At 40.9% G+C, this 13,962-nt stretch overlaps 1 protein-coding gene across 1 annotated transcript in view; it reads right to left on the reverse strand.

Moving 5' to 3' along the window:
• Positions 1 to 459: 459 nt before the first annotated feature.
• The window catches only part of LOC124123402 (carbonic anhydrase 2-like), a 50,346-nt gene continuing 36,843 nt past the window's right edge, over positions 460 to 13,962 (reverse strand). Inside the window, exons 2-6 of the mRNA XM_046486628.2 lie at positions 3,588 to 3,743; positions 2,624 to 2,787; positions 1,143 to 1,235; positions 847 to 916; positions 460 to 491 (exon numbers count right to left, since the gene is read on the reverse strand). Of these exons, the coding sequence (XP_046342584.2) occupies positions 460 to 491; positions 847 to 916; positions 1,143 to 1,235; positions 2,624 to 2,787; positions 3,588 to 3,743 (515 nt within the window). The remainder of the gene's footprint in view (positions 492 to 846; positions 917 to 1,142; positions 1,236 to 2,623; positions 2,788 to 3,587; positions 3,744 to 13,962) is intronic.

The following is a 13,962-nucleotide window of genomic DNA, read 5'->3' on the forward strand; positions in this document are numbered from 1 at the left end:
CCCAGTAATATTCCTTAGTAGTCACGGCTTGGTATAAGGGACATCAAGAGAAAATGTCTCATTTATCATTTCTTGGTTACGATATAAAAAGCTTCTCGTTTCTACATGTATGCTATGAACATCAAATACAGATCAACGTCATCCACAGGCGGACGTTCCATGACATACCCCTCGTGAACTCAGCTGTAATGGTTGCCTCATAACGACCCATAGTACTGACTCCGAGCATGGCGGAGACGTGAGCGAGCCCTCATATATGAAGAACTCTTTACTGTGGGGGAGCAGCAGGAGGGGTCTTATAGTTGTCCTGAGTTTCGCATCTGTAGGAGGGAATATACATCATAACACATATACCATGTATAGGACGCTACAAACATAGAAACATTACATGTGTTGTAAACAATATTGTATGTGGTAATTACAATGAAACACAATATAGGGCTGGGCAATACAGTTATATCAAGTAGTTTGTGTAGTACAATGGAAGCGACCTGTGAGGATCCGGGGAAGAATAGGTTTTCAGCAACCCAAACATGCCGTAAAAAGCGACTATGCTTGTCGTAAGATGCGACTAATGGGATCGGGTGGTCAGGCTTGCTGCATAATGTATGTCATCGCATCGCAATTGCGTGGATTGATGCTCGTGATGACAATCACTGGATTGTCTGGTCCCGCCTCTATCATTTACAGACCACCGTCATTTTGCTGGAATATTGCTGAGTGCGGCGTAACACAACAAACAAACAAACAAATAAAGTGTAAAGCATATCTTCTTGGATACACTTATAGACAGTGATATTTCATATTCTGAGTTGGTTTGGTTCGTATGTAAAATAAACACTGTACCGTTTGCCTTTAACCTCGACACCAAGCAGACATATCTTCTTAACTCGCTGTTTGGTGATGTTCTTGCTTTCTAAAACAACAAACGCGATAACTTGCCAAATAGGTACTGGCTATTACCACAAAAAGGACCCTTATATACCGTTTCCTTGTTTTTCCCCATAGAGTGGATCAATCTTTACAGTTATCAGGCATGATGTCATCCAAAACATGAGACAGGGATACTACACCACTTTCTTACAGTAATCTTAAAAATGTGGTTTACAAAATGAAAATACAACATGGAACGTGCTGCTCGCCTGTATAAGGATAGCAATAACGGCAAGTCCATCCGGTTTTGACGTCGCCTCCACTATACCGCTATACTTCCTGTTGTAGTGCACCAGATGGACCTGAAACAGCGACAACATAGCAGTGTAATCCTCACGAAAATAAGGAACTATAAATTCTTTATTATAACAACTAGATCATTTGTTTTAGGGTTATTACATATACATTAACATAACATTTATTCCATAATACATATTACATTTCTGTACACATTAACATTAGTATCTTTCTTTTAATAATTCAGTGGGTTTTTCCAGTCTACATTAACAATTCACATATATAGATCTCTACAGCATATCCACTTTAGCATTTAGCTGTTTTCAGCTAATATGAATAGCGTCCTGATGTGCCCTACCTGCTCATATCTCAACATTCATCTGCCACGTCAATACTAAATTATTGACAGTTATGTCTCTCTATTTGTTCGACCGCCTCCGTGGTCTAGTGGTAGAGCGTCCGCCCGGAGAGCGGAAGGTCCAGGGTTCGATCCCGGGCCGCGTCATACAAAAACACGTTAAAAGATTGTACTTGTTGTTACCCTGTCTGGCGCTCGGCATTAAGGGGCTAAAACAAGGACTGGTCGGCTCGGAGTCAGTATACTGTGTCTGAGTGGGGTATTCATGTTAAACTGCGGCATGGTATCTCAGTGAGCTAGCACTATAAATCGGCATCAGTCCGGACTAGTACAAGCAGCCACACACACACATACACGTGCATGCACGTCGCTATATAAGTGCAATAATCTTGGACGCGACGTTAAACCCAATTTCACCTCACCTCACCTCTATTTGTTCACCATAGCTGTTTACAGGCAGTATGGGCTGTATCCTTCTTCCACCAACATGGTAAGTAACAATTCACTAGATGCAGTCAACCTGCTTCTGGACAATGTTTACTCGCTGCTCGGGTCCCGTTTAATGATTAGAGAGTGGATGGGTCCCATAGCATTGGCTGAATTGGGCGATCGTTTTGAGCAAGGGTGTGGAAGAATGTGCCATAGGACATCATCCGCAAGGGTTTCTGGGCATCGTTGTTTTGTATAGTTTATTGACATTGTGAACGGGAGAGATGTACAGGTTATACAACCTTAGGAAGCCCTCTCTGAACAGATTTACGCTGCACAAAAAACAAATCAAGTTTAAGTTAGGGATAGCCTTGTGAATTCCACCAATAGGGGAATATCATCATTATAAAGAATGGCCTCAATGTATATCAAAATAATCCGTTACTAAAGGCAGGTTCTGGGACTTTAAATTCAGAGACTGAAATTCCATGTCCATACCTAGGCCTTTCCTCCATATTCATTCCCGAGGTTAACAAGAACTTCCAGCTTGTAACATTCCAGAAGCAACCTTTAGTAAAGTAGTTCCTGATGCCACATGTGACTCATTGCATCCGCCCGATTTCGTCGTTCGCCTGTCTCTGTCCTACGTTCACCCACTCGACCTACCTCGGCCCCGTATCCTGTGTGTTCCAGCCAGTGTTCGGAGCCTGTGTCCCCTGTGATGCCAGCATGGTAGTGTATCTCCCCCAGGAGGAACGTGCAGCCCTGACGACGGGGTACGTCACTGAGAGAGAGTCTCCTTTTCGGGAAGGTCATTGTAGCTGTTTGTCCTGTGGATATGTAGGAGACATTGAATTGGTATTGAAAGAGAACATGTCCCTGTCTTGCGTTCCGTATCTTTGTACTAATACTTCTGCCACAAAATAGTCCCTGGTTCGAAATAGGTCGTATCCCTTTTATAAGCCTGAAAACACTATAAAATGTGCTCTTCTGAAACACTGACGAATCGAGTTTGAAGAAATATAAATCCGAATGTGCACTTGTCACTTAAACATGATTTATGGTCTTGAACATGAACTCGATGATAGCCGTATAGAAAATAATCACACCCTCCATACATATAGACAAGGAATGACACATGCCATGTTGGTCCTTATTCAAGATTTCGCACTCGGTTCGAATCACAGCTCTCTATCGCATCAAATATGAATGTCACTTGTTCCAACCTTTGGTACTTGATAACAAACCATAAGCTGCACAGTCGTGTTAATCGGTGCTAACCTTAACTCGTATTTATTTTAAAACAACCATCAGATCTCAGCAGACGTTTCTGATATTGGTCTTGGACACCATTGTTGCAGGGGAACCTACAGAAATGATGGCGTAACAATCTGAGATGAGTACAAGTCATTTGACATCAAATATGATGTCCTCATCAGTTAATCACACTGGTGTTTTGTGTGACTGGAGATTGTCTGTGGTCGGCGCATCTGTATTCCTGAACGTTAACATTCTGTTATTCTATTTTATTGCAAACACACGTTCAGCATGTTGTTCGTGGTATGGACGTGTCGATCTATATGGCTAGAGGTAACTTATATATTCAGCTAACACCAAACTGAAAACCTACCATTGTTATATGTGACTGACGATACACTTGCAGCCTGAGACTGACTGTATGTGAGAGTGTAGGGCTGACCACACGCTGCGCCTCGGGTACTCAGAGGTACGGGAGACTGCTTCGCTCCCCCACAGCAGGTTGAGATCCGGTGCCACCGCAGTGGACCTGCAATATTAGCATAATTAGCCCAGTTTGAGTGTGTATCATATAACTATTCATACATGCTTTTGTCGATATAGGTATTACTTATATCGAAAACATTTGACAGAATTTGCTTTCTGCAATCTCTTTACACACACACAAAACTGTCCCTTCTCTGTCACTCTGACCTGACTCTTCTGAAAAAAGGAACAAAATTGTTCATCATCAAATTTCATAGGTAAATACTACATAATCTGATTTTATATGAACAAGTAACGAGGCATAATTATAAGTGCTTGACTGTCAATATGTTTTTGCGTGTCTGTTTGTTGTTTAAAGCCGTACTTAGCAATATTCCTGCTGTATGACGGCGGTCAGTACATAATCGAGTTTGGACCAGACAATCCAGTGATTGACATCATGGACCTGTCAATATGTACAACTGATATATATTCAATACTTTGAACAAGGCATATATGTGAATACCCCATACTAATCGGGAATTTATATAAATCGCATGATTCTATTTTCCCTTCTCTGTGGACGTGGATGAAGTTTTAATAAAACTGATATGAATAATTTATTATATAATATAGATAAGGTCACTTTCGATATCAACAACATGTCGCGATATCAGACTTATTGGTGTATTACGGCTGATATTCCGTTGGTCATAGTGTTCTCACATTTATATATCAAATTGTTCCATTAAATTCAACTTTGTCTTATATCTTGAATTTTCTTAACTTTGTCTATCCACAAATGATCCACTTTGAAAATTAAATTGGTTCACTGAGAATGCCTGCTAGAGAAATAAAAGCGACAAAAGCCTTTCCATATCCATGAATAGTATCTGCCAAAAGCACAGTCGAGTGTGCGAATCCGTCAGTATTATGGATCATTATCAAATAGTGTACAGCAATTTAAGGTTTCGGAAGACGACAAGATCATCTTGTGCAAACTTGTGAAAATAGGTTTCCCACATTCCGAGACTCAGCAGGCGAAACCAGCAAAATGTATTGCTATATGAACTTCATCTTTCTGTTTCACGGGTTTACGTGTTGAGTGAGTGAGCGAGTATGGTTTTACGCCGCTTTTAGCACTATTCCAGCAATATCACGGCGGGTGACACCAGAAATGTTTTTCACACATTGTTACCATGTGGTGAATCGAATCCGGGTCTTCGGCGTGACGAGCGAACGCTTTAACCACAAGGCTACCCTAACGCCCTGACTGACATGACGACTCTTTGGATAAGGACTTTAAAGCTTATGATAAAGGAAGTAAAACTTGTCTCTGGTCACTCTGCGGAATTCTCTGGTCACTCTGCGGAATTCTCTGGTCACTCTGCGGAAAGTTCCTTTACAATATCATTCAACCACGCCTTTGATGTCGGTTTAATCCAAACAATCCTTCTTGCGCCAATCCTATTGTCAGATAAGTACAAAGAAGAAATGAGAAATCTCTCCCTTTTGGAATTTGTTTATTTCATACTTATGCTTTTATTTACATGTGCAACTTTACGTGCAGAAAAGGTACGTGAACAGGGTTGTATGTTGTCCACTGCCAATAGTTCCATCAACTGACTATTCTACGATACATAAACATTGGTAAGTATAACTTACAGTACAACGAGTAAAAGGTGACTATGCTTGTCGTAAAAGGCGACTAACGGGATCGGGTGGTCAGCCTCGCTGACTTGGTTGATGCATGTCATCCATCCCAATTGCGTGGATCGATGCTCATGATATTAATCACTGGATTGTCTGGTCGATTATTTACAGACCGCCGTCATATAGCTGGAATATTGCTGAGTGCGGCGTTAAACAACAAAACAAACCAACCAATACAGAACAACGCGGGGATAATGCCACCTTTTGTACATTAGACAAAATGGAAAAATAACCACGTTGGCATTATAGTAAAGTGATGTCATTGAATATTGAATGTCTGTAGATATATCCATGGTATTTCAACATACTCAGTCGATTACTGATATTACCTTGTCACCAGCTAAAACACAGGGTATTTTGATTTATAAAATGGATTTAACGAATTAGATTACCAAAATACCCAATATATATGGAGAATATGTTTCTCTATGTCAACTACTAGGATCTTGTCTAGTGTTTGTTCAACATTTCAACTGAACTGGCCAGACTTATGTCCCGAGATCATTCATATGACATTTGAAAGTACTATTTATTGCCTTTTACTTTATTTATTTCTACAAAAGTGTCTACCGGTACCTCAAGCTTTCTTTTGAACTATGAAGTATTATATGAAATAATGTCCATCAACTCTATATTTTACTACATGTTGTTTTTGTTGCCTTATTTGAAGCCGTACTATTGCAATATTCTATCTAGCCTACCATGGCGGCCTGTAAATAGTGGAGTCTGGTCCAGACAAACCAGTGATTCTAATCATGGGCATCGTCCCAGAGCATCTGAACACAATGACACGGAATCAACTAAGCCGAGTTGGATACCCGACCCATCGTCTCTGACAACGTTGGTAACTGGGAACGTGATGCTATATCCTCTTTTACTATCTAATCCCCACTTGGTACAAATACATAGCAACGTTTCACGCCTTCATAACATGCTTTTTAAGGCTATTGCTGATTCTGCCATGACCTTCTTAAACTCTGTCAGATGTTTCGACAGTGGATTTTTTTTATACCCCTTGTTCCCAAACCAGATACTTACCTTGGAATACCATCAAACCTTACCTTTGGCTGGGCCCTACCCAACAGCGGTAAAGACACCTTAGTGTTTGTAAACTCATAAATGTAACAACATACAGATTCAAAGGATAAATGATACTGTAAACTCCTTTCTAAACCGATTTACTTTTTGTGAAATAAATGGTTAAAAATACATCAAAGATTGTCAAAAGAACCTCTTGCGGTTTACATACCATTCGATGCGTACATGTTGTATCCGAAGGACGACTTCGACACCGACCCCGCCGTACACAGACGCAAACGCGGCTCTGCATTGTACGTATAAGAACTTCTGTACAATGTAAAGCCATGAGAAGGTCGGAGAAAAATCACAAACAACACACTCAACGTTTCCATTTGAAAAGACACACAGCAGCTAGAACATTCTACTGCTTGCAAAGAATTCAACGGGGGAGAAAAACATCCCTGGCAAATAGGATATGCGTCATGACAAATGACGTTACCGTTCTGCATCATGTGCAACGAATTGTTTACGTCAACTTTGAATTCTAGATCCTGAAACTTGACGGGACATCTGTGGATCAAAGATCAGGGTGTAAATGTTGTTTACTGTCCCATTCATCTTACAACTTCGCTGACGTGACAAAGTGGTGACATGCTGTTCCGTGTTAATGCACATGCAGCAACAAAATGATATATGACGAGATCACCAAGCGAAAATAGCCACACGTATTTTCCTGGCTCTACACCGGTTATTCATGTCAGGCACTGTCAACATGAAACATGATCTGGTGGGTGGGAGTTGTAACCTGGAACATTGCTACATAGGGAACACAGCTATAAGCGTTTAGTTGGGTTTTATACCAAAGGTACACAGTAAGTGAATCGGCCAAAATGAGAAAACAGTCCAGAGAATTGTACAAAGTTATTGAGTGACAGGGGCAGATGGTTCGTAAACAGCTTATTTACAATATATCCTGCCTGGTTGATTGCACGTGGCAGTGGTGGAGAGAAGGGGTATCCCATGCAGAAGGGGAATGTCCGAGTAACTCTCCATTCCCTAAAAATAATGGAGCAGAGGCCCCCCGTAAAAGCCTTAAAAGCAAAAAATATTATGTTTATAATGTTGTTACAGCAGGCTACTACGTCAATGATCATATTTAAAGCAAATAGATTCAGGTCTCAATCTATCCTATAATCCCCGTCAGCATTTAATTATAAGCGATTGATGAAATATTACTTCAGGACCCCACGAGACCCGGGAAGATCCGGGGAAGAATAGGTCTTCAGCAACCGATGTTTGCCGGGAATGGTGACTATGTGGAATACTCCGCTCAGACACAGTATACAGACTCCGAGCCGACCAGTCCTTCTGTTAGCCCCTAATGCCGAGCGCCAGACAGGGTAACAACAAGTACCATCTTTTAACGTCTTTTTGTATGACGCAGCCGGGGATATATGTACATGTATATGTTTATATGAGACTAACGGGATCGTGTGGTCAGGCTCGCTGACTCGGGTGATGCATTTCATCGCTTCTCAGTTGAGTGGATCGATGCTCATGATATTAATCACTGGATTGTCTGGTCCCAACTTGATTATTTACAGACAACCGTCATACAGCTTGAATATTGCTGAGTGCGGCGTTATACAACAAACAAACAAAAGGACCCCACGAAATTATGATGAGCCGTGTATAATGCATTTTAAATATCAGTTCACGAGGGATCTTGGTGCACGTGCAACAGCGGCAGAAAACGTATTCCTCGTAAATCACGCAAGGGCGACTCACACAGAATAAATACAGCCGACAAAGAGTTCTGTTGAATTAAGCAAATAATTTTCCACGAGACAATGTTTGGTCAAAGTGTGAAAGTGGGGATGTGTTTTAAGTAGGGGAATATCCTTGTACCAGGTCTCAACTCTATTATTTTTAAGGAAAGGAGCGATTGACGCCATAAATTTGTTTTTATTCATGAAATCACAAAAACTTTACAGCATGTACTTAATGAAGAATGTTTACGTAGCATTGTATAAGTAAACGTAAAATGCAACTGAAAAATCGTTTTTTGTTATCTTTCACCTGAATTTTTCATGTTTTCTTCTGTTTTGTTTGCCAATTGTATTCAGCAGGTGTCAACAGGGATTGCAAAATGACAAAGGAACGAGCCTTTATTAAAGTGTAGTAAAACATACAAGCTTTGTAAATATACTATTGCTGTTAGTAAATTATGAGAAGAAGATTATTTGAATAGTAATGTCTACTAACTGATTAGTAAACTGCCCTAGTCAATGATAGGCCACATGTACTAGTCTAATTAGCAAATATTTACTAACTGATTAGTGAAATATCGTAACAAGTTAGTGCCTGAGTGGACAGTGCAATTCACTAATTACGTAAGTAAACTAAGCAAACTATTTCGGTCAGTGAGCAGTTTTTGAGGGCATTTCGTTCTTTGACATACACAACATAGCAGGGGTAGTGTAATGATGGGAGAGTGTCCAAGCAGCAATCAATCCGATTATCCAGTATATATCAACATTCAATCACAAACAATTCGCCGAAGGGACGAGTTCATTCTTTTGGAATCAATAGATTCGGGTTATTGCTGTGACTTTAGGGGCGGTGGGAAAGCCTAGTGGTAAAAGCGTTCGCCCGTCGTGCCGAAGACCTGGTTCCATTACCCACATGGCTACAATGTGTGAAGCCCATTTCTGGTGTCCCCCGCTCTGATGTTACTGGAATATTACTATTCCCTTCAAGGTACTCCCGGAATGAATCTGTGGTGCCGATAGCTCTGATTACTCCTTCCATGATTTCAAGGCCTGAATAGCCGAGTTTCTTTCCGGAGTCAATGTATCGGAAAAGGTTGATGAAACGTATACCAAGTTTTCCATTGATCAGGCAATGCGCCTTAACATTTTTTTCTCAGGGTAGCTTGAAGTGGGGGATTTGGCGCACCTGTTTGTGTTACTTCAGGCTTGGTTTTGGGCGGTCGGGTAGCCTAATGGTTAAAGCGTTCTCTCGTCAAGCTGAAGACCCGGGTTCGATTCCCGACATGGGTACAATGTGTGAAGCCCATTTCTGGGGTCCCCAGCCGTGATATTGCTCGAATATTGCTAAAAGCGGCGTTAAACCATACTCACTCACTCTCTCAGGCTTGGTTTCTACTTTACATTGCGCGATGACGGACCCTGGTGTGGGCAACAATTTACCCTTGTTTTCCGTTTATATATCTGCAATTCCCAGTCTTTCCAGAATTTCAACCAGTTGGATCCGCCTTAGTCCGCCTCAGTCCAAATATAGGGCCCGCTCCTCTTATGATCTTATGATCCTGGCACGCTAAACCAAATGTTACTCAGCTCATCAATAACTTATATTGACTGAAAACACAATGAGGAATTCGGGTCCTTATTTCCGTATTCGTAAAAACATGGCTGGCAAAAATGTATTGCTGTCAAGTTTAAAACTTGGCGTGGCGCTACGGATATAACGTCCAGCTCAATCGTTACAATATGGTATCTATTTACCTGTTAAATTCTCTCTGTTCTCAACATCTATCTGACACATGATCAGTATTAACTTTCGATGAACAGGAAAATAATAAATCCTATCATTAAAATATAATATTCATATTTACAATGCACGAATAGTAATTTTACTTCAAGGAACACGTGCTTGGAAATGAGTTTAACAGAAACTGTACTTGAAATATCAAGTGTTAGACTTGGAGATGTACTACAGAACAATGAGTGTACTATTATCAATTACAGAAACCAGTAAATTACACATGAATTATAACAAATGGATTTTCAGTGGAAAACATCACATTGAGAAGAATTATAACATTGAGCACAATTGAAGCGAACTTCAAATCACTATGTAAACAAGACAAGCAGAGTTGTCTCCCATACCCCTGGTAAAGATTCTGTTACAATGACAGTATATATATATATATATTTGTGTGTGTGTGCGTGTGTGTGTGTGTGTGTGTGTGTGTGTGTGTGTGTGCGTGCGTGCGTGCGTGCGTGCGTGCGTGCGTGCGTGCGTGCGTGCTTTTGTGTGTGGCTGTCTGTCTGTCTGTCTGTCTGTCTGTCTTTTGCCGATTTTATAGTGCTAGCCCACTGAGATATCCCATATAACATGAATATCCCACTCAGACACAGTATTCTGACTCCGAGCCGACCTTAATGCCAAGCGCCAGACAGGGTAACAACAAGTACTATCTTTTAACATCTTTTGGTATGACGCGGCCGGGACCCAACCCCGCATCATCCACTTTCCGGGCGGACGCTCTACCACTAGACATTCAACACATTCATCTTTTCTTTTGGTATATCCCTTTTGCATATGCCTCGACAACATCCGTAATGATTGGAGGTTTAACGATCGGATACTTTCAGATGACAAAAGACGCCATTCTTTCAGTGTCTTTTTCCATACCTTTTCTTCTCAGCTCACCAATGGTGGGCGAGTTTGATTTAACGTCACTTCGAACAGTTTCAGTTATGTCCTGAATCACGTCATGTCTTGATGTGGGCGAATGTCCCGAGGTGAAGCGGGTCCTAGAGGTTAACTACTTTGGTGAAACTCATGAGTGAGTGAGTGATTTTACGCCGCTTTAAACAATATTCATGCAATATCATGGCGGGTGACACCAGAAATTAGCTTCACACATTGTTCCCATGTCGGGAATCGAACACGGGTCTTCGCCATGACGAGGGAACGCTTTAACCACTAGGTAAACCCATAAGCATGAGTATGGTGCTGTCAAACTTAGAATCAGGGCCGACTTGAATTCGAACATATCATATACTTTTTCATAAGTACATGTATGTGAAATTAACGTTCCAAAGGTTGAGAATCATTTATCATGTTACGTATCAGAATTCGCCGTGCAGACTTGCGGCCATCAGGCCCGCCTGAGAAACTTATGATCGTGGGTTCTAATTCAAGTTTGCCCTGATTCTAGGTTTGTCAGCACCATGAATCTACTTGAAATATAATATATTAATGGAACAAGTTTAACGGAACAAGTGCCTGAAATTATGATCTCTGGTATGTATATGATTTTAGACTTTAATCCATAAAAATATATCAAGGATCTTCTTATTCTTTTTTATGGCCGAACAAAACTAAAACTAAATAATAGACACCAACAAGAGGTTTCACCACAATCCTTTATTTTTCAATTCATTTAGGTAACTCAATATTACATTCGCTTTCACTACATTCATCCCAAGTCCATAATGCGAACCATCAAAGCTCGTCATTCCATCCGTCATGTTAAAGGTATCGAAAATAGGAACTTTCCAAGCTCGCAGGAAACTCTCCATGTTGCCATTGTAGCGTTTAACGCTGTCGTACGACTGGGCCAATACTTTCGGGGACTTCAATGCACCCGGAGCATGACTCGCTGCCCACAGTACTTTTGGCCAAGGTCTCGTATTGTTGCGCATGTAGGACAGTGTTGGTAACAGAAACTTCTCTTGAACTTCTTTATGGTTAAAAAAATTGTGTGGACCTATACCTACGAAAAGTAATGACTTGCTATTTATATTTGCGACTCTTTGTTTCAAGTGCGGGCCGAATGTTGCAGAGAAGAAGTACTTCAGTTCCAGGTTAGCTGTGCCATTGCAGGCACGAAGCTGATACTTCAGATGCAGTCGGCACAATTTTTCTGTGAACATATACATTCCGCTACACACCTTTTTAACATCTGAAACACAAGATCAACAAGTCAAGACAAAGGATCAACATTAAAAATGTTTATATTATCAATGGAGCGGTTAATACAACAGCTGCTTCTGAACACAACTGAATCGGTCGTTAAACAACTGACATTGATACGTTTGTTTTCGTGCACGGTATTCCAAAAGAATTATCTCGAATATGTTTATTTCAAATAATGATCAAATCATATTTTATCCATTAAGCGTTTGACGTCTATGTGCATATAGGAAAGTATTCATAGATGTGTGAGTATGAAAATAATATATTCAGAAAATTCAGAAAAATAGCATTTTCCTCTGACGTGTTTCATTGATATCCTTAGTGATATAGTTTCATCTAATCGTATGTTTCCTTCTTTTCCTTCAACTTTGCTATGGGTGAGGGGAGGTGAAATGGGGTTTAACGTCGCGTCCAAGATTATTGCACTTATATAGCGATGTGCATGCACGTGTGTGTGGCTGCTTGTACTAGTCTGGACTGATGCCGATTTATAGTGCTAGCACACTGAGATACCATGCCGCAGTTTAACATGAATACTCCACTCAGACACAGTATACATACTCAGAGCCGACCAGTCCTTCTGTAAGCCCCTAATGCCGAGCGCCAGACAGGGTAACAACAAGTACCATCTTTTAACGTCTTTTTGTATGACGCAGCCGGGGAGCTATGTACATGTATATGTTTATGCGAGACTAACGGGATCGTGTGGTCAGTCTCGCTGACTTGGTTGATGCATGCCATCGATCCCATTTGCGTGGATTGATGCTCAAGATATCAATCACTGGATTGTCTGGTCCAGACTCGAATATTTATAGACCACCGTCATATAGCTGGAATATTGCTGAATGCGGAGATATACATAAAACAAAACCAAGCAAGTTCAAACCTCAAGATCTCACACAATGAATCATTTGAACTTACTCTGTGGTACATTTTCATTCATGGCTCCATCTTTCATATTCCCCGTAACAAGCAGCACCATAGCAGTATATACATGACGAACCAGAGAATCCCCAACAAACAGAAAGGTGCTACCACTGAGGATGCTGCAAGCTTCTTGGGGGCTGTGTTCCTTGTAGCCGTGTCTTGGTTCTGAAGGAGTCCAGGTGGAATATTCAGCATGTTTCTGCTGCCTCATGTCGTAGCAATCAGGACACACACATTCCTCCACAGACTTCATGGCACATTTATTGTTGAAGCAGCACGGGGTTGTTCCTTTAGGATCACACAAGGCTCTTATCCACTCAGCAGTTTTAGATCCGGTGTGGGTAACATTTCCACAGAGGCCATCAATCCTTTGATAATTCTTAGGTAGGGTGTATCGGACATTCACGTCAGACAGAAAGTTCAAAATATCTTCATCTTCCCTTTTTGTCAAAGGACGTGTTTTCCAGTGTCCTGTCAACAAATGCGATAAGATACTCGAATGTTGATCGAATGGTGTGATGTTTTTAGGTAAAGGATAAACCGATATGCCGATTGCTGGCGGATAGATTTGGAACATATGACTTGACATGTTGCTGAGCATGTCAAAAGTCATAACGCGAGGGCCGCCCATGTACGTAACAAGAGTTACAAACGATGCTATCAATAACATCATAACGAATATCTTCTTGTATGAAGCCATGGCTGAAACAAAACAAAACGAAACTTATATTCATTGTTTTGACATGTTATATATGAAAATTAACATTGAACAGCTTTCTTATAGCACATAGTTTGAACAGCATGCGTAGTAGAAAAGATACGAAGCAAGAGACGAGGTGCAATGTAGACACAAAAGGCTGTAACTATAGTGAAAGCTTTACTACGGCCCTGGA

The sequence above is a fragment of the Haliotis rufescens genome, unplaced genomic scaffold (assembly GCF_023055435.1).
Source record: "Haliotis rufescens isolate VD_foot unplaced genomic scaffold, xgHalRufe1.0.p SCAF_9, whole genome shotgun sequence".
Lineage (NCBI taxonomy): Eukaryota > Metazoa > Mollusca > Gastropoda > Lepetellida > Haliotidae > Haliotis > Haliotis rufescens.